The sequence below is a fragment of the Schistocerca cancellata genome, chromosome 1 (assembly GCF_023864275.1).
Source record: "Schistocerca cancellata isolate TAMUIC-IGC-003103 chromosome 1, iqSchCanc2.1, whole genome shotgun sequence".
NCBI classification, from domain to species: Eukaryota; Metazoa; Arthropoda; class Insecta; order Orthoptera; family Acrididae; genus Schistocerca; species Schistocerca cancellata.
This window is the reverse complement of record NC_064626.1, coordinates 591,505,641-591,527,920: the sequence shown is the minus strand read 5'-3', so window position 1 is coordinate 591,527,920 and position 22,280 is coordinate 591,505,641. Positions and strand designations below refer to the sequence as shown.

Sequence of the window (22,280 nt, the reverse complement as noted above, 5' to 3'; positions counted from 1 at the left end):
TACGCATGCCGTTTGTCTGCCATGAGTGTCCACCCATCCTATACCTCCTTTTTCAATGATTCCTTTGATCGCCAGTATGAGGCGCGTCCCTCTTTTCTGTTACATCCTGGAGTCCGCTTTCGGCGCTTCCTTGGGCAGCTTAACTTCACACTACCTACAACTTTTCCAGTGGGTGTGATCCCATCACGATCTTGATATCGTGAAGTGGCCCGAGTTAACCTTGACCTTTATTCGATTCCTAAGGACACTGATCTAGCCTCGCTCTATCGCCTTCAGTTTCACGACCTTCGCATGGAATTTCGCGATAGTACCTTTGTATACACTAATGGCTCTCGGACTGACCATGAGGTCAGGTGTGCCTTCGTCATTGGCATCCGTGTCTTTCGGTATCGGCTTCCGGCACACTGCTTAGTATTCACAGCCATGCTCTCCGCCTTTTTTCAGGCCACAGAGTACACCCGGCAACACAGACTTTTCAATTGTGTCCTCTGCTCGGTCTCACTCAGCGCTCTTCAAAGTCTATGTGTGCTGTACACCGCCCATCCCTTAGTGCAGCAGGTCCAGGAAAACTGTCACTCGCTCACTCTTAGTGGAGACACTGTGCAGTTTATGTGAGTTCCTGGTCATGTCAGCCTGCCAGGAAACGACTCTGCTGACGCTGCTGCCAAGGCTGCACTCCTCGTACTTCAGCCTGCGGGTACCTATATTCCCTCAGATGATCTGTGTGCTGGCATTTGTCAGGAGGTGGTATCCCTTTGGCATCGCCATTGGTCTTCCCTTCACGGGAATAAGCTCAGGATTATTATCTTCTCCCAGCGGCTTGGACGACTTCTTCTCGGTCCTCCCGCAGGGAGGAGGTAATTTCAACAAGGTTGTGTATTGGCACTGCCTTTTTAGCTGTCGTAATCTCATCTGGTTCTATCCCACCACTTTGTACACATTGCGCCCAAGTTTTAACTGTCCGCCACTTCCTGACAGAATGCCCCTTTTTTAACCGTTTACGTTCCCGCTTCAGTTTGCCGTCTGATTTATCGGCCGTGTTATCAAATGACGCGCGGGCTGTCTATCGCGTTTTACTTTTTATCTGTCAAAGCAATATGGCGAAGGCCATTTAATTTTTAGTTCTGGACCTTCGTTTCTGTATGGTGTCTTTAGTAACCCTTCTACATCTACATCTACATTTATACTCCGCAAGCCACCCAACGGTGTGTGGCGGAGGGCACTTTACGTGCCACTGTCATTACCTCCCTTTCCTGTTCCAGTCGCGTATGGTTCGCGGGAAGAACGACTGTCTGAAAGCCTCTGTGCGCGCTCTAATCTCTCTAATTTTACATTCGTGATCTCCTGGGGAGGTATAAGTAGGGGGAAGCAATATATTCGATACCTCATCCAGAAACGCACCCTCTCGAAACCTGGCGAGCAAGCTACACCGCGATGCAGAGCGCCTCTCTTGCAGAGTCTGCCACTTGAGTTTGTTAAACATCTCCGTAACGCTATCACGGTTACCAAATAACCCTGTGACGAAACGCGCCGCTCTTCTTTGGATCTTCTCTATCTCCTCCGTCAACCCGATCTGGTACGGATCCCACACTGATGAGCAATACTCAAGTATAGGTCGAACGAGTGTTTTGTAAGCCACCTCCTTTGTTGATGGACTACATTTTCTAAGTATTCTCCCAATGAATCTCAACCTAGTACCCGACTTACCAACAATTAATTTTATATGTTCATTCCACTTGAAATCGTTCCGCACGCATACTCCCAGATATTTTACAGAAGTAACTGCTACCAGTGTTTGTTCCGCTATCATATAATAATACAATAAAGGATCCTTCTTTATATGTATTCGCAATACATTACATTTGTCTATGTTAAGGGTCAGTTGCCACTCCCTGCACCAAGTGCCTATCCGCTGCAGATCTTCCTGCATTTCGCTTCAATTTTCTAATGCTGCAACTTCTCTGTATACTACAGCATCATCCGCGAAAAGCCGCATGGAACTTCCGACACTATCTACTAGGTCATTTATATATATTGTGAAAAGCAATGGTCCCATAACACTCCCCTGTGGCACGCCAGAGGTTACTTTAACGTCTGTAGACGTCTCTCCGTTGATAACAACATGCTGTGTTCTGTTTGCTAAAAACTCTTCAATCCAGCCACACAGCTGGTCTGATATTCCGTAGGCTCTTACTTTATCAGGCGACAGTGCGGAACTGTATCGAACACCTTCCGGAAGTCAAGAAAAATAGCATCTACCTGGGAGCCTGTATCTAATATTTTCTGGGTCTCATGAACAAATAAAGCGAGTTGGGTCTCACACGATCGCTGTTTCCGGAATCCATGTTGATTCCTACATAGTAGATTCTGAGTTTCCAAAAACGACATGATACTCGAGCAAAAAACATGTTCTAAAATTCTACAACAGATCGACGTCAGAGATATAGGCCTATAGTTTTGCGGATCTGCTCGACGACCCTTCTTGAAGACTGGGACTACCTGTGCTCTTTTCCAATCATTTGGAACCTTCCGTTCCTCTAGAGATTTGCGGTACACGGCTGTTAGAAGGGGGGCAAGTTCTTTCGCGTACTCTGTGTAGAATCGAATTGGTATCCCGTCAGGTCCAGTGGACTTTCCTCTGTTGAGTGATTCCAGTTGCTTTTCTATTCCTTGGACACTTATTTCGATGTCAGCCATTTTTTCGTTTGTGCGAGGATTTAGAGAAGGAACTGCAGTGCGGTCTTCCTCTGTGAAACAGCTTTGGAAAAAGGTGTTTAGTATTTCAGCTTTACGCTTGTCATCCTCTGTTTCAATGCCATCATCATCCCGGAGTGTCCGGACATGCTGTTTCGAGCCACTTACTGATTTAACGTAAGACCAGAACTTCCTAGGATTTTCTGTCAAGTCGGTACCTAGTATTTTACTTTCGAATTCACTGAACGCTTCACGCATAGCCCTCCTTACGCTAACTTTGATATCGTTTAGCTTCTGTTTGTCTGAGAGGTTTTGGCTGCGTTTAAACTTGGACTGAAGCTCTCTCTGCTTTCGCAGTAGTTTCCTAACTTTGTTGTTGTACCACGGTGGGTTTTTCCCGTCCCTCACAGTTTTACTCGGCACGTACCTGTCTAAAACGCATTTTATGATTGCCTTGAACTTTTTCCATAAACACTCAATATTGTCAGTGTCGGAACAGAAATTTTCGTTTTGATCTGTTAGGTAGTCTGAAATCTGCCTTCTATTACTCTTGCTAAACAGATAAACCTTCCTCCCTTCCTCCACGTCCCTGTTGTTAGCTGTCTTCTATTATGTCAATTGGGATTGACGTTTGGTCTTTTTCTATCTCTTCTCTGTCTTCGTGTTCTATAGTTCTGGAGTGGGCGTGTATGACTCCAGTTGTTTTAGCGGCCTAAAACAAAACAAAACGATTGTGTGCATGGCTGGGCAAAAAATTTGCAACAAGCTGTCTGTGACAAAACATTGTAGAAATGAGTCACAACAATGAACCTGTGCATACAGAGCTTTACAGCAGGGGTTGTACATCTACACGAAGTTTATTGTTTTTGAATTTTCATTTTTTGTGGCTTCATACAAGATCCACTCAATGCTACAAATCTTCTCTACATACGTACATTGAAGCCCCTGCTCATTTCTTTTTATATACTGGGCCTAATATCAGGAACTACTATAGAGATTTTGATATAGTTTTCATATTAAGTTAGACAGATTTGTGAGCAAGGTTTGTGTATAAAATGTATAAATACGTCGTAACACATTGGCGGAACTACGAAGTAGTTGTCAAACGCCGCCACGTAAACGATTCCATCTAGCAGTGAATGGTAGAACTCCTTAGATCTCGTATGAAATGATAATTAACTCAAGACCCTATGCTGTCGACAGGCGTTGATATACATCAACAGGGACAGTTGAAAATGTGTGTCCCGACCGGGACCCGAACCTGTGATCTCCTGCTTACATGGCAGACGCTCTATCCATCTGAACCACTGAGGGCACACAGGATAGTGCGACTACACGCTCCCTGTGAGGAATGTGGAATGTGGGTCCCTGCAATCAGCTGCTTAGTATTCACAGCCATGCTCTCCGCCTTTTTTTCAGGCCACAGAGTACACCCAGCAACACAGCCTTTTCAATTATGACCTCTGCTCAGTCTCACTCAGCTCTCTTCAAAGTCTATGTGTGCTGTACACCGCCTATCCCTTAGTACAACAGGTCCAGGAAAACTGTCACTCGCTCACTCTTGGTGGAGACACTGCAGTTTATGTAAGTTCCTGGTCATGTCGGTCTGCCAGGAAACGAAGCTGCTGCAAAGGCTGCAATCTTCGTACCTCAGCCTGCGAGTACCTATATTCCCTCAGATGATCTCCGTGTTGCCGCCTATCAGCAGGTGCAGTCCCTTAGGCATCGTCAATGGTCCTCCCTTCACGGGAATAAGCTCCGGCTTATTAATAAGGCCCTCTTAGCGGCTTGGACGACCTCCTTTCGGCCCTCCCGCCGGGCCGGGAGGTAATTTTAACAAGGTTGTGTATTGGTACTGCCTTTTTAGGCATCGTAATTTGGTAAGTGGCGCTACCCCACCACTTTGTACACATCGCGCTGAAATTTTAACTGTCCGCCACTTTTTGATAGAATGCCCCTTTTTTAACCGTTTACGTTCCCGCTTGGTTTGCCGTCTGATTTATAAACCGTGTTAGCAAATGACGCGCGGGCTGTCGACCGCGTTTTACTTTTTATCCGCAAAAGCAGTCCGCAAAGGCCATTTAAATTTAAGTTTTGGACCTCTGTTTCTGTATGGTGTCTTTTTAGCCCTTTTTCCACGTCCCTGTTCTTAGCTGTCTTCTGTTATGTCAATTGGGAGTGACGTATAGCCGGTTTTTAACTTCTTTCTTTCTTTATGTTCTCTAGTTTCGACTTGGGCGCATGACCCCAGTAGTCTTTTGCACCCTAAAGCAAAATAAAAACTGTAACAATGTTTACAATCTTCGTAAACCCAGCACACTGCCCCAGATATGACATCACACTTTCAGCGAATTCTTGTGCGTCCAGATGTTTCATAAACAATAGGTGGTTCTTGTTCCCTACAGACTATGGCTGCTGGAATCACCGGCTCTAGTGTACTATGTCAAATCCCGCTGAAATATGATGATTCTATATCACATGGTTAGATTATTTTATTTTCCATCTATTGTATGCCATTTGTTCTGTGGTAGGTAGTCATCCCACGCTCAGTTATGAATGCTATTTTCTACTCATACAACTGTTACTGTTATACCTAACGGCAACAGCTGCGAGCATTAACATGGGAAACCTATAGCCACACCAGAGTGCCAGATGATAATGGTAGGCAAATAGAAATGTTGACGCAACAGTGCTGATGTTACAGGGTACATTGCATCCCACGAACAGCATGGCTTGCCAGCTAGATTGGCGCCGCTGAAGGCAGCGAGCGGTCTCTGTAGGTCACATCTAGGTCTTTGGTGACATGGTTCCATTAGGCAAGCCATTAGCGTAAGGTTGCTATTTTGTACTCTTGTAAATTCGTAGCACAACGTTCTCACTAGACTCCGAAACACCGAACAATGGCATACATGTGGGGCTCTCCACTCCATCGAAAGAGAAATAACAGCCAGATCTCCCTCACACAATCGCCACACAAGTGACAATTGTTAATATTTGTAAAAGAAAATGGATTAGCACTCGTTGAAACACATGATGGAGACTTGCGCACGTCATATAGTTTTGTGGTGCACTCTGAAATCCGTGAAACAGGTTGTCAGCCTATGTAACCTTTGGGGAAAGGTGGAGTTCATAGCCGGTAAAACCCTTTTTGGTTTTTTAAAAAAAGAAATATGCCTTTGGCGTCATGATAGTTCCACCGAATCTCTGGCGGTCGACTCTTAATCGGTGATACGTAAGACTTTGAAATTCACGAGCAACCTCTGCTCAGTTAACGCTAGCAGCATTAACCCTGGCAGCACTATACCTCCTTATGACTCCAAATCTGTATAGCCTCCTGCGCACTTCTTATGTAGCTGTATCTACGTAATCAGTGACAATAAATATCTAATTACCTGACTTCATTGATAGTTTCTTTGGATACCTGTTAGACGATACTGTTTCACAGGTAGCATTATAGCATCACTTTTCAGAATAGAGCTCACAGATGCTGATCACTGTTCTCTTGATCCATTTCACGATGAACCGCGGAAGAAACTGGTACAGGCATGCGTATTCAGTCAGAATACGGCGCTGCAGTAGGCAACGCCTATATAAGACAACAAGTGTCTGGCACAGTTGTTAGATCGGTTACTGTTGTGATCCTGAGGTGGCATTGTCATCTGAGAAACGAGAGGTCGAACCAAGTCCCGCCTTGGACACGGGTGATGGCTTTAAATCTTGCAGAATTTTGATACGATGGAGTGACCAGAAGGTCTGTGCGTTGCCTTCAGGCACTGCGAGCGATCAGCATCTGTGAGCTCTATTCTGAAAAGTGATGGCAGATTATCAAGACTTAAGTGTGTTTGAACGTGGTGTTATAGTCTGCGCTGGTGCGATGGGCCACAGCATCTCCGAGTGTACGGTGAATATCAGTAATCCGGTAAAACATCAAATCTCCGACATCGCTGCGGCCGGGAAAAGATCCTGCAAGAAGCGGACCAACGACGACTGAAGAGAATCGTTCGACGTGCAGAACTGCAGCCCTTCCGAAAATTGCTGCAGATTTCAATGCTGGGTCATCAACAAGTGTCAGTGTGGTAACCATTCAACGAAACATCATCGATATGGGCTTTCGGAGCCGAAGGCCCACTCGTATACCCTTGATGACTGCACGACACGCCTCGCCTGGGTCCTTCAACACTGACATTGGTCTGTTGAAGATTGGAAATTTAGTATCTTGGCAATACCGAGGAGCTCTGTCGGTTGGAGAAGAACACTTCGAATCATGTTACTCACTAGAAATCATAGGTCTTGATGGGGCATTTGCCGAGCGACAACATCTCATATGGCCACGAGTTGAGGGGAATTAACGTATACTCTGGGGTCTAGCAATGCACGTCCGCCGCTCGTGGTCTCGCGGTAGCGTTCTCGCTTCCCGAGCACGGGGTCCCGGTTTCGATTCCCGGCGGGGTCAGGGATTTTCACCTGCCTCGAGATGACTGGGTGTTTGTGTTGTCCTCATCATTTCATCATCATCCAGGAAAGTGGCGAAATTGGACTGAGCAAAGATTGAGTAATTGTACGGGCGCTGATAACCACGTAGTTGAGCGCCCCACAAACCAAACATCATCATCATCCTCTAGCAGTGCATTCTGAAGGAATAACACCAGACTACTTATTGTCCGAAATACTGCCGATTAAATGTATATGAGCAGCTCTCATTTGTCCCACTAACTGTTGCCAGCCGGTGGTAGTACTTCACTGTGGACACCAATCGGTTTAGCAGTAACAGACAGGAAGCTATCAGCGTCCCTTTCCTTTCTAGACTAAAATGTCGGGAAGGCACAGAGTTCACGGAGGCTTCACGGAGGCTTGACGAAATTTTGTTTCTGCACGAGGAAGAATATTTTAATGGCATGAGATTTTCATGTTTATTAGTCATACTTGTGAACAAGTACGATCATGTTTGGATGATAACTCTTTTGTAACGTAATTTTGTTCTCAGTTTGTTAGTGTAGAAATATATACTGGACCGTACGTCACCTCTATGCTGGCAGATTACGACGCAATATGAGCATGCTGTCGTGTTATGTTTTGGGCAGTCCAAGTCAAGCAGCTATTTTCCAGCTGCAAATAACAACTACAATACGATATCTTTAATACTTTTTTTACTTAACTTATGTAAAGACGATGGTGATCTGGCACCACATTTTGGCGTTACGCGTTTCGTTGTTCATAGCGTATTTCATATTCAACAACAGTAAATATGACTCATGATGTCAATGTCGAGACGTGAATCCATCTGAATACCGTTTAGTAAAAGTGTATATCTCTGCTTTCCTACAGGTTGCCTGCTTCATTCTGCAGAGAAGCACTATTCAAGAACTTGTGAAGCAACTGGCGTACAGCAGGAAGACATACGGAAGAAGACAGGCCGACGATCTTGTCCGCGAGTTCTATCAGCGCCGCGCCACTGCTGTCTACCGCATCTTACAGGTCCGACACAAACAGTACCGCTTGCCTATACTACTGATCTATGATGCCGGTCAAGACTATTCTGAGCCAACCGGTTGATTTCGTACCACGCACTGGACACCTTTATGAAGTCACTGCAGGTGCACATTTCTCAACTCTGTAGTAAATAAGCTGCAGCAATAATTAATTGTTCATTAACATAATGTAAACGATCAGTTCATAAGAAGGTCTCGGATGTATGAAACAAGATTTCGATTGTGGAAATTTCCCTTTTCGTTGAAGCTGTACCACATGTAAGTAAAAATAAAAGCCTTTGAAGTATTCAGCATCTTAATAGTTAGTAGATGACTGATTGACAGGGCTGATGTGCACCTTAAATAGTTGCTTTATAGTTCACTAGTGAGTAGGAGGTCTTAGGAATTTTGGATCATAGGAAGAGAGCAGTAGGCATTCTAGGTCAAATTTGATTTTTGACAGTCGCGTTGCCTACAGGGTGGGGGTGGGGGGCACACTCAAGATGTCATCATGCCCATCCTCTCTCCTAAGTCATGCATCACCTATTTTCCTCATCCGCAGGAGCTCAGCATTCGTTTGCTGGGTATGGGCTTGGTGATCCCAGGGTTCCTGAGCTGGGGAATGGTAAGTGCCGCCACTCTTCCGTCATCGTAAGCTCTGGGCGTGACTCAGCGACCTCTGTACAATGTAGTGATGGAACGGTGTTTGTCACAGGGAAAGGGATCTTGGCTGCTTGACCGTCCAGATCGCGCGGATGGTAAAAAACTGTATAAAAAAACTCCTCAACCTCAAGGTGTACTGCACGGTTATTATATGTGGTTGTTGAGGTGGAACAGGCATTAGCAGGCAACTTCTGAGGAACTTGCCGAACCTCAGCTGAATAAGACTAGGTACGTGGAGCTCTGTCTAGATGGACTTTTATTTCCCTAGCTGCTCGTGGGACCGAGATGGAACCGTCCTCCAGGCTTTGGGATCACACAAAGTCTTTCAATGGCTCAGGGAGTATGCATAGAAAGATGGTGATGTCCAAAGCATAATGAAAAGGGGAGACGACGGTCTAGTGAAATCAGACTCATTTATACTGACTTACAGCAGCACGCAACTTCAAGAGCATGTCAAGCAAGATTTCCTTTGCCTAAGTGTGCGGCCTTATTTCCCAACCTATTGCTCTGTTTTAAGTGCCATTGAGTTGGGCACACGACTGTCGGTTTTGAGGGAGAAGTCACTTGTGGCAACTGCAGTAAGGCTGCCCACGAAGGAGTCAGCTGTTCCTCTCCATCGAAGTGTGTAAATTGCTCTGGGAACCTCTCTGTCTCGAGTAGGGACTGCAGTGTCTTCCTTGAAGAAAGGAAGATATGAAAAATAAAAAAAATGAAGCACATCCCATATGGTGAGGCCAAAAAGATCTACAAGGCCATACAGTCACCCATGTTTACTTCCTCCTTAGCTTCCATTCTTAGACTGCCAGTCCCTAAAACCGATGCTACTATAGAAATGGAGGTTGCCTCTGTCACTCCTAGTGCCTGCGTTTGTCAGTGCACTTGTGTCGCTGTATGTGTTTCGAAGCCAACACCACAGACAAGGCTGTGGTTGCTGCTGTTGCTGAGTTCTGTGCCCCGCTCCCCCACCCCAAAGTTCAGTCTCGTCTGCCATCCAGTGCTGCTGTTAGCATAGCCACGGTTGTGGCTCCAAACCCCATCCAGGACAAAATGTCAAAGGTAAAGCGTCAACCAACGACAGAGACGCGAAGTCAAGTGTCCAACGATGTGTAATCATCCTCCCTGATGTATCTCTCGAGCCTTCTTCAGAGCCTGTGGACCTTGATGTCGGACTGGGGCAATCGTCTCGCCTCAAGGGTGAGCCCCGACACATGACAGATTCACCTCTCAGGTGGAAACAGCGGGTGAAAATCCAATCACCATGATAAATGGCTTCCATCCTCCAGTGTAGCGTTGACGGGTTCGTGCCACATGCGGACGAACTGACAGGAACGCCCCTGTGTTTGTGTCTGCAGCAAACGCATTTTAAAGCATCTGATTGGCCTGTACTGTAGAGCTATATGTGTTATTGCAAGGATGACCTGGCTGCGGAAAGGGCCAAGGGATGTGTTGCTGTGTTTGTCAATAATGCAAATAACTTCTGAGCTCTCCCTCTAGTTACTGACCTGAAAGTGGTTGCAGTTGAAGTTGAAGTTCATGTGAGTCGGTGGATCACTGTTTGCTCGCTACATTTGCCTCTACTAGAGGCAATGTACTCTGAAGCTCTCACAGATATTATACAACAACTCGCCTGACCATTTCTCCTACAGGGAGACTTCAACACCTATTATGTATTCTGGGCTCAACCTCTACTTGCACTCAGGGTCGGGTTTTGGAGAGCCTCAGGACATCTTACGAGCTATGCATCTTCAACACAGGCACTATCATTCAGTTCTGTGCTGCTACTGGGTCATTCTCAGCCACAGACCTCTCTTTCTACTCTCCAGCCCTCGCCGACTCTGTTCAGTGGAAGTTCACTGACGATCTTCATTCCAGTAACAACTTGCTGCTCCGCATTCACCTACTGGATAGAGCTCTTCCTGAAAGGACGCAGCCGCATTGGATGGTCAGCAGAGCCAACTGGTCGCTGTTCAGCCACCTGGCTGTGTTTGAATGCGACAGCGTCCAGGAATGGGTCGAACACATCACACAAGTAATCCTCCACCCACAAGACCTCTCGACAGTCACGGAGAACGCCTGTCCCTCGATTGACTGATGAGTACAGTTCAATCATCCGAGTCAGGCGTGTAGCCCAGCGACGGTTTAAGTGCCACACAACGGCGGAAAACCTCGCAGCCTTTCTATTGGCGAGGGTGAAGGCTTGATATATCTTGAAGGAGAGCAAGAAAACGTCATGGCCAGCTTTCCTGAACTCTATCAAAAGTTCCACTTGTCTCGCTACAGTATTGGAAGCCATCAGGAGGATTTTCAGTAAACCCAAGCGGTTACGTATAGCAGTGATGTTGAATCAGGGCTGTAGATATTCCACAGACGATCGCAAAACATTTTGCACTGACTACTGCCACTGAGAGCCAGAAGTCCACTGTCCATGATTACCATGTCACTACGAACTTCGGGTCCAACAATTTGGAGTCCTACAACCACTCATTCTCCATGTGGGAACTGGATGCGCCTCTGTCTACCGCTCGTGATACTGCGCCTGGTCACGATCAAATCCGATGTAGTATTCTGTGGAATTTAAAACCAGTGTCAAACTAAGTCCTCTTACAATGTTGCAGTTCGATATGCAAACAGACCTCTTTCTCCACTCATGAAGGGAGGTAATTTTTGGCTGCTCTATTGTTTTCTCGGATCGTGTCCTTAAGATTCTGTTGCCTCCAGAGTTCACGGTATTCCATTCCGAATTATCCACAATCTTGAGGTCGCTGGAGTAGATGAGACATGCCCTTCAGTCTCTGCAACGTATGTATCCAGTCGGAAACATAGTCCAGGATATCCAGGAAGGCCTTATCCACTTAAAAGGCAGGTGAAGGAGATGTCATTCTGCTGGCTGCCAGGGCACATGGGTTTTGTGTGGAATGAAAGGCGGATGTAGCAGCCAAGGAGATGTGTCACGAACCTCAGTTAGTTTTGTGCACCATCCGCCTGCATGCTGTTGACTTGTTGTATAGGTTATCGAGTCATGAGTTGGCGGGATGATGAGTGGATGGGCGCGACAGACAAAAAGCTCTGGCTCGTAAACACGACCATGGCATACCTTCTCCCAGCCACGTTGACCGTATGAGGTCATCCTTAATCGTCTTTACGTAGGCCGCAGCCCTAGGACTTGTGGATTCTTGCTCCAGCGAGGGGACTCTGCAACGTGTTGTGCTTGTCGTGTACAAATCACTGTGCGCCACATTTTATTAGATTATGTTTTATTTTCAGACCAGAGGGCAGCAGCAGACTTGCTGACAGATCGTCACTCTGTTTTAAGTGACTTGCAAACAAATGTGGTTAGACTTTTAAAGTTTTGTGAACTGTCCATTATTATTCCAAAGATTTCAGGCAGATGGTCTTAATGTGTTAACAGGTTGACTGTTTCATCCCTGTTTTTTGTAAGTGGTGAGCCTGTGACACTTGCCTGTGTTGATTTTTCTTACGTTTGAGTCCCTGGTAAGGCCTAATACCCTTTACCCTTCCTCCACTGTCTCAAGGCGTGTGAGATACAGTGATTGTGTGGGACTAAGGACTCTCTTGGATATGATAGAGTTCCTAGCAGAATATTAAAGTACTGTGCTGCTCATGTTAGCCCTGTACTTAGCCATATTTGTAATTTTTCCTTTAAGAATGGTCAGTTTTCTGAACGATTAAAGTACTCAGTAGTAAAGCCGCTTTATAAAAAGGGAGAAAAGGATAATATAGACAATTTTAGACCTATTTCTATGCCATCAGTATTTGCTAAAGTTATTGAAAAGGCTGTGTATATATGGATAATTGGTTATTTTATATCACATACTTTGCTATCAGATGTACAAGACTTTAGAAGTCGTCGACTTTAGAAGTCGTTTAACAACTGAAAATGCGATATTCCCATTTCTCTGTGAGGTACTGGATGGGTTAAACAAAAGGTTTCGAACGCTAGGCGTTTGATTGTTTTGATCATAAATATTGCTCCAGAAGTTGGACCATTTTTGAATGTAGGGAGCAGCTCACAATTGGTTCACCTCTTACTTTAGCAACAGACAGCAAAAGATCATTATTCACAGCGTTGAGAATGGCTGTGTTGTGGAGTCTGAGTGGGCTATGGTCAAAGGGGGGTTCCCCAGGTATCGGTGTTGGGGCCACTCCTGTTCCTTATTTATATAAATGGTATGCCCTCTACTATTATGGGCAACTCTAAAATATTTCTGTTTACTGATGAGACTAGCTCGGTAGTATAGGATGTTATGTGCAACATTAGTTTGGTTTCAAATTGTGCAGTTCATGACATAAATTCATGGCTTGTAGAAAGTAAACGAACGCTAAATCACAGTAACACTCAGTTTTTACAGTAGCTAACACACAATTCAACAAAACCTGAAATTTCAGTTTCAGAGAACAGGTATATGACTAGTGAAACTGAACAGTTCAAATTTCTAGGAGTTGAGATAGACTGTCATTGAAAGCCCACAGTCAGGATGTTGTCCAAAGACTCAATGCTTTCATTTTTACTATTTGGATGGTATCTGAAGTAAGTGATCGTTCGACACGAAAATTAATCTGCCTTGCTTATTTTCATTCGCTTATGTCATATGGTATTATATTTTAGGGCACCTCTTCCCAATCAATTTGTGGCTCAGAAATGGGGCGGTTTGAGCAACATGTGGTGTAAGCTGGTGAACCTCTTGCTGACCCCAATTCACTAGTCTGGTTATTTTGACAGTGGTCTCTCAATATATATATTATTTACTGTCGTTTCTTGTTAACAATATCAACTTGTTCCCAAATATAAGCAGCTTTCACTCAGTTAATACTTGGCAGAAATCCAACCTGCATTTGGATCGGACTTCCTTAACTCCTGTGCAGAAAGGTGTGCAGTATACTGCTGCAACCATTTTCAATAAGCTACCACAAGAATTGTCCGCGGCTCGTGCTCTTGCGGTAGAGTTCTCGCTTCCCGCGCATGGGGTCCCGGGTTCGAATCCCGGCGGGGTCAGGGATTTTCTCTGCCTCGAGATGACTGGGTGCTGTGTGTCTTTCATCATCATTTCATCCTCATTCACTCGCAAGTCGTCGTAGTGGCGTTAAAGAACTTGTGGAGCGGCGGCGGAACCGCCCCGCGAGGGGTCTCCCGGCCACCAATGCCATACGCTCGTTATTATTACCACAAGAATTCAAAACTCTTAGCATTAATCCACGCGCTTTCAAATCGAAACTGAGGAGTTTCCTCATGGGTCACTCCTTCTATTCTGTTGAGGAGTTCCTTGAAAAAATTAAGCTTATTTTTATGTTATGTTACGTAAACTTATGGCCAATAAAAGGGTACAACTGAGTCTGTTATAGTGTACAAACAGGTTAGGCAATACGTCTGCAACATCATGGATATGCAGAATGTCCTCTCATAGACCCAAATAGATCCTCTCGTGTTCTTTGTTGTACTATCGACTGCGATGTATAATGCAGTACACCAACCCATGTTGGCGATGTCTTTTGTCGGCGGGAGCACTGTTGATTATCACATACTGCCAGACGCCTGTGCTTTACAATACATGTCTGAGAGAGTCTTGGTGGGATGTACCACCTTCCAAAGATCTTGACTGAAAATAAGTGCAGTCTGTTCTCGATCTGGTAGGCCGGAAGACCTAAATGTAAAGTAATTTCCTACAACTGAACACAAACGAGACACCTGGGCAGTGTGAGTGTGGACATACCACAATTTTTTCGGGCGCTATGCAAATACAAACGATAATTGCACTACTTTTCTGAAATGCGTATGTGTTGGAGTGTACAGTTACTGTGGTCTGTGTTCTGACATGTGCAAACAAAATTATGTAGGTGGGAAGTGAAGAGACTATATCTAGTCGTAGGGAGGTATAGATTTGATGTGGAAAATTGTGATACCAGTGCATCGATAGTCGTAAGGGATATGAAAGATTTTATATGGAAAATTACTTCCAGTCAAAGGAGGATACAGCACGCTTGTTTGTCAGAGTGAGACACGTCTGTCTGTCTGTCTCTCTCTCTCTCTCTCTTCTCTCTCTCTCTCTCTTCTCTCTCTCTCTCTCTCTCTCTCTCTCTTTTCTCTCTCTCTCTCTCTCTCTCACCATCCAGCAGATCATGTCACTGGATTAGTTATCCATTCCAAGCACCCCATTAAGCAGCGGACAGCACGAAGGTGCTCTCGCACAATGTACAGAGGTCTGGTTCCATTCCTTAAAAGCAGGCGCAGAGGCGGGATACAGTTTTCGAAGCTTCTCCTAGATAGTGTGTAGTATGTTTCGTGATTATTACTGCCACGTGGGTATTTTTTATTCTCCCAAGTAGGACCATTGTGGTTTTTCGACACACGACTGTGCTTTCTTTCGCAGTTTCTTCGTCTGTAGCACTGTGTCCTGAACTCCATTGTCTTTTGAAACACGTGGCCTGATGGTGCAACGTGCACCAGCACTGAGACACGTGGCACCTTGGCGGCAAGATGTACATTCCCGGAGCAGGACTGATGGCTGATGCTACGGGGGGCGCCAGTCAGTTAACGCGAGCAGGGTAATAAGTCGGGGCATTTATGGAAGATTCTTATCCATCCCGTGTTTCAGAGTGAAGTTAGCACTTTAACATAAGGTTTGGTGGCACAGAGGTGTGTACGGTTCTGTGATGTTGGCTATGTTACTGTCGTCCATTTCACTAATAAATTGATTTTTATACAAGCGTAATGCAATAGCGAGCTCCATCTCAGCGACATGGAGTGTGCTACAACACTGGTGAGGTGGTTGTGGCATAAGTGTACCTGGCCCAGCTTGCTGTCTGAAGCGGAGTGCAGCCGTGGCAGTCCCATGAGTGTCTGTGGACGGTCTGCAGGTTGTGAGCTTACTGAAAGAGGCCCTTCCCGTAGTGGTGTTTGAGTTGCAATTCTTCCTATCCTGACTTTGCTCTCAGTGGGGCTACCACGGACGGGGTGGTGGTGGACTTCTCGACCTGTCTGTTGTTTGTGAATTTTGGAATCGTGGAATATGAAGCCCTCCTCCTCCAAGGTATTTCTTTCAATAGAGATGCAAGTAATCCTGCTACACAGTGTACACTTTGTACTTTAACTTAGGGGAATAAGTCAGCACTGAGATGGAGGACGGCAGTGGCCAGGGATATGATATGCGTAATTGAGTGGTAATCAGGCGATTTTCGTTGTGTGGCGTGACAGGTAAGGACAGGTTTTTTTTACCAGGTGAGACACTGCTTGGAATAAATATACCCTATGACATATTGCTGTACAGGATTTTCACGATACTTTATCGATGCGAGAACATGTGTTACCTCAGTCATTACAAGTACGTGGCAGGTTATACGTTTAGGAAGGAGTGGTCAGCAGACTGGTATTTTGCTATGGTTTACATTCCCGGCAGTTATCAGTTTGCAGAAAACATTTCCCTCAGCATTCAGGAATATCTTTGAAACCAGTAGGGTTAACGGTTCATGAGATATTCTCGACAGAAATTTTGTTTACGAAGGACTGTTTGGTTTCGAGAGATATTACCTCTCTCTGCTTCAGGTGGTGAGGAAGTTTTTAGCCTTAATGAGAGAATGCTCTGGAGATAGGCTTATTATTGTTGGAGGCTGCTGTGGAAAGTTTTGACAAGGGCGGGGAGGGGGGTGGGGGAGGGGCGTTAAAGAGCTGTATCTCAGGAAGCACTTTGTCTGTGAAAATGATCTATTGAGTCTATTATTTTATGAATGAAGTGAATGGAAAGGACCGCTCGCGCGCACACACACTCACACACACACACACAAACACGCAGATGTTGTGAAAGTATGCTATTGTGCAAGACTGGCGACAGCTTCTCTTCGTCCTTATCCATCTATGCGAGTGCGGCTCAGTGCATATTTGTATTTGGATCCTGCAGAATGGACCATATCACACTCGTGCACACATAACTGGACTCCGCATGCTGTCTCACGCGGCAGCCACTTGGAGCTCTGAGGTGAGTGCCTCGTTATATTGCCAGCGGCGGACGTCAGGTATCATGAGAGTTAGCAGAATGCGTGGCTGCCTTGGTAGTTTATACAGTATTGCTACAGCATTTTTATATTCTCTCAAAATGGTTTTTAGTGTTTACTTACGTTTTTTTTTTAAATATTGCTCTTCCTGCCACATCGTCGTTCCTGTGTCACAGAAGCAGACTTAACCACATAGATAACTTTTAATTCACTACTTATTTCATTACAGATTGTCCTTTCTCTAATTGTCTTGGGCAGTCTGCTAGTAAGCAGCTGCTCACCTCTGGCAGAAACCTGTTACATTTTCAGAACACATAATATCTGTAATATGAGAAATAAGCTTACGTGCACATCTTAGGACCATCCCCATGATGTTACAGGCGTGTGGTGAGGAGGTCACTGGAGACGATACGAAGGGACCACAGATAGACATGAGGGTAGGGAAGGTGAGTGGGGATGAATCAGGAAGGGGATGGGGAGAACAGGAGGGAGAGGAAAGTTCAAGGTCAAATTTTATCGAGTCTGCCCACTGCTTTCCTACTGTAGAGAGTCAAATTGTTAGAGCGGTTAAGTTAATTAAAGGTAGGAGGTTACAGTAATTAATTTACTAAAATGTAAGGAATATTGGGAGCCAGAAGTCGTATGTGTTTTACATTCTGTTGCGCAGCTCAGTGCTACGTTACCATGACACAAGTGGGTCGGCGGAATGCCGAGTTAAGCAATACAAAGGAGAACACATTGTCATCGACCAGCGGAGCCCACCCCCAAGGGTGTCAACATTGAGGGCAGTAATCAGGTCAGGTACGCCAGCTGAGCAACATCAGACCTACTGAGGAAGAAGAACTGCAATCACCCGTTTCAGAAAGACATATTTAATGAAAGACAGCCAGCTCATCATAATCGAGCGTTATGAGGCGTTGGAGTGACGCGGAGCCTGTGTCACTCAGTACTGGCGCCAGTTCGGAGGCGTCGGTGTCATCACAGTCATCTTAACGGTCACTGCTGTGTTGCGGTCGTCGTCCAGGAGGCGTCAGAGTGACGCCACCTCCCTAGTCATCACAGTCAGTATCGTTGGATGCTGTTAGCAGGCAGCCGCCTGTAGTGGGAGTCATCACCTGGGGTGCGTTGTGGTAACACACTGTCGCCATCGTTCTGTGATGCTGCCTCCACAAACACCGTGACGCTACGGTCGCAGGTTCGAATCCTGCCTCGGGCACGGATGTGTGTGATGTCCTTAGGTTAGTTAGGTTTAAGTAGTTCTAAGCTCTAGGGGACTGATGACCTACATGTTGAGTCCCATAGTGCTCAGAGCCATTTGAACCAAACACCGTGACGGCGGCAGGAGCTTGGGACCCTGGCCTCCACAGCCACCACCAGGCATGGTCGCTGAGAAAGTGCGCTGACCTGTCCCGCTGCCACGTCCCACAGCTGCCACCACAAGAGACCCGCGACGCGTGGTGCCAGCCGCCGTCGTCCCACCCTCCGAGGCCTTAGCGCCTTTGCCGAGGCAGCGGCGGCCACCTCTGTCGCCGCTGAAAGTATTACGAGCGGAAGCAAACCTCGCTCAGAGGGCCAACAACCAGTGTATTGCAGCTGATCAATAAATGTTGTTATTCTGTCATCAGGAGTCATCCGTGGACAAACGCAACCATCCTCTTCCTCATGCCCAGCAGAGAACCAACATTCGAATCTGGCGACAGGCAGTGGAGTTCCTTGCCTGTTTACATTACTGCAGAGTAACCCCACCAGGAGGCGTTTGACACCGCCACTGTCCACTGTAGTAAGACCCTATGCAACTGTTCATTAATGAGAGTCCTACAGTAGAATCTGCGACCCAGAGACAAAGATGGCTTTGCTGCCATTCCATACTTGTGCATGTGAATTCTGCCGTCCTCCTACCTGTCTTCTCACGTGACCTCTACTGGGTTCAAGCACTATGGGACATAACATCTGAGGTCATCAGTCCGCTAGACTTAGAACTACTTCAACCTAACTAACCTAAAGACATCATACACATCCATGTCCGAGGCAGGATGCTGCGATCGTTGCAGCAGCTCGGTTCTGGACTGAAGCGACTAGAACTGCTCGGCCACAGCGGCCAGCGACTTCTTCTGTACAGGTATAGTAAAGAATACAGGAATTACTTACGATGCTGTACCAGTTCCGGCAGCCACTCATCCCTTGATGACGGAGATGAAACGAGAACTCAAAGCTTAAATTTCTACTAAAACGAAAATCGAATTGCAAACCCAGAAAATTTTGTGCAAGAATGCTCTGAGGCAGTAAAATATATCATACGCCTTTCATACAGAATACGTAAGTTCCATTGCAACTAGTAAGATAATTTCAATGAGCCTGTGTGTCATAATGTTGAGATTACATTGTTTCAGTATATTTAGGTGACAAAATACGTTTAACTACGAACAGTCTGTTAGACAAATACCGAATATCATTCAGAGTTCTGCAGACAACACAACAATGATTTAAGGAAAAGTAACTGGTAACTTGAAACTAGCTACGGAGAGACGTGAGGCGACTGTCACGTCCTTTCTATGTTTTAGCAAAACCTCTGAAACTGTTGACTTTAACCAACTTTCTAGACTTAGCAGCATAAATTTCTCTTCAAATTCAGTTTAATGGTTTCGTTTGTAGCCGACGTATCACAAACAATATATCATTTTTGGAACCACAAAGTCACAATGGAGACAGATAGTATCAAGCGACCCCCCCAGGACTCGGATTTGAGTTTCACATTCTTCTTATTGTACTTTAATGATGCGTCATCAGTTCTGTGTCACTGTAAAATTTTATGTACGCCAATGAACTACAGTTACACATCAGTACAAAACCAATCAACTGTCAAGGCCTGTCACGGACGTCAGTGCTGACCTGTGTGCATTATCAAAATGTGTATAGAACACAGGGTGAAGCTCAATCCATCCAAAGTGCAAGCGGTCCTGGTCGATCTTCCAAGCCAACTGGCCTGAAATTTCGGGAATCCCTACCATCTTTAATCGTAAATGCGACAAATGGACTTTTTAACCTCCAGCAAAGAATCTACGAGTAATAATAGTAATAACAGATGGAAACATAATAAACTGGACTGAACATAGGTACAATTTGCAAGAATACATTGGCATCCGTACATGACAGCAGAAATATAAAAATCCGAAAAAGAAAATTGTACAAACGCTTATATTTCCATTTGTTGATTACAGCGGCGATGTCCTACAAAGTGTTCTTGAGAAAAGCTCAGGGCGCTTGCTTGCTGACGAAGCTTGCGTACGATATATTTATGAGATCGACTTTTTGATCATTTTCACCAACATATACACAGCTATCCTGGCTACGAACAATTAAGACAGCAGCGATTTCCTTTAGGCTTTCAAAGTATACAGTCTCTCATCTCTCTGATCGACTTGAACGCTTTTGTACGACCAAAAAATGGTTCAAATGGCTCCAAGCACTATGGGACTTGACATCTGAAGTCATTTGTCCCCTAGACTTAGAACTACTTAAACCTGACTAATCTAAGGACATCATACACATCCATGCCAGAGGCAGGATTCGAACCTGCGACCGTAGCAGCAGCGCGGTTCCCGACTGAAGCTCCTAGAACCGCTCGACTATAGCGGCCGGCTTTTGTATGATCAACGCACTGGAAATGCTTGTTTACTCCGTATCACACTGCCGCCATTTCTAAGTTCTTTTCAATAATAGGAACCGTCTTCAATATATCAGAGAACTTAAAAAGACAGCCAACGGTATGTGTACTAAAAGAACAATAATGTCTACCTTTGTGCTGTTTCATAACAACTAAGTACCCTTCTTTCTCACAAGGCCTTTGTCACTCCCCAAAGCCCTTATCTGGTGCTGCAGTAACTTATATTTCTTTCCCTCAGGACTCTTTTCGTCACATAATACAACTTTTGTATTCACTTAAATACATTATGTATCGTCATTTTTAATATTATATTAGCAGACGTACTAGTCTCGTTAATATTATTGCTATTAGTTAACACTGTTACTCCGAATGGCATTAGATGCTTTCAGACGTTATTGCAAGTTATTTTTCATTTCATTACTGTTATTTTATTACTATTTATTACATTACTATTAGTCTTTAAGCAACTGTGATGTACGAAGTATGCTATGTGTGAAACTCTGTTCCTATGTAAGAAATAGCCTTAACACCCTGATATGATTAGATTAAATTAATAAATAATTAAACGGCATTAACTCTGGACGTTGTACAGCTGATTATGAAATTACCATAGTAGTTGAGCACAAAAGTTCTACAACCAACGTATAGGTGATACAATCTACTTTCGTAATGTAGGTATTTATGTTTTTGAGAGTAGGGCGCTAGTTAGTACTGAAATGGAAATGAGCGTTGGGCGCCGTTGGCCGGGAGGCCCCTTACGGGGCAGGTCCGGCAACCTTGGAGCTGGTCTTATTTCATTCGACGCGACACTGGGCTACCGGCGCGCCGGCTGAGGATGAAATGATGATGAAGACAACACGACACCCACTCCCTGAGCTGAGAAAATCCCCGACCCAGCCGGGAATCGAACTCGGGCCCCTTAGGACGGCAGTCCGTCACGCTGACTATCGTGGCGTACATTAGTATTGAGCAAGAGAGAAACAGTTCTGAAACCCATCTTGGTATATTACCGTCCAGGCAGCGAGTAGCGGATGCACTGCCATTGGGCGCTGCTGGCAGACTGGAGACGAGTTAAACTTAGTTTGCAAATCTATATCTCTTCCCAAGTTGACCTGTAGGTATGTAGATTCACAAGTTGCGCAACTTTGTGCGTTCTTATGTGGGACTATTAGGTGAAAAATTTTCTCCTGCTAGCTGGAACGCTTGACAACGTGCAATGAGGTGACAAGAGTCAGGGGATAGCGATACGCACATACAAATGGCGGTATACAAGGTAGGGTATAAAACAACAGTGCATTGGCATAGCCGTCGTTTGTACTCACGTGATTTCTGACGTGATTCATGCCACACGTCGAGAATTGATAGACTTTGAAGGGACTGTAATTGGAGATGGACGCATGAGATATTCCATTTCGGAAATCATTCGGAGATTTAATATTCCGAGGTCCACAGTGTCAAGAGTATGCCGAGAATACCAAATTTCAGGCATTATCTATCACCGCAGACAAAGCAGTGGCCTACGGCCTTCACTTAAGGACTGAAAGCAGGGACGTTAACGTAAAGTTGTCAGTGCTAACAGACAAGTAACAGTAAATGAAATAACCGCAGAAATCAATGTGGGACATATGACGATCGTACCTTTTAGGACAGAGCGGAGAAATTTAGCGTTAATGGGCTAAGGCTGCTGACTAACAACACAACATCGCCTGATTCGGCTCTCCTAGGCTCGTGACGTATCGGTTGGACCCTAGACGACTGGAAAACCGTGGCGCAGACCCCATGAAGCC

At 45.3% G+C, this 22,280-nt stretch overlaps 1 protein-coding gene across 1 annotated transcript in view; it reads left to right on the top strand.

Moving 5' to 3' along the window:
• LOC126088385 (uncharacterized) overlaps positions 1 to 22,280 on the top strand; it is an 89,157-nt gene that overhangs the window by 24,139 nt on the left and 42,738 nt on the right. Inside the window, exon 3 of the mRNA XM_049906563.1 lies at positions 8,020 to 8,169. Within this exon, the coding sequence (XP_049762520.1) occupies positions 8,020 to 8,169 (150 nt within the window). The remainder of the gene's footprint in view (positions 1 to 8,019; positions 8,170 to 22,280) is intronic.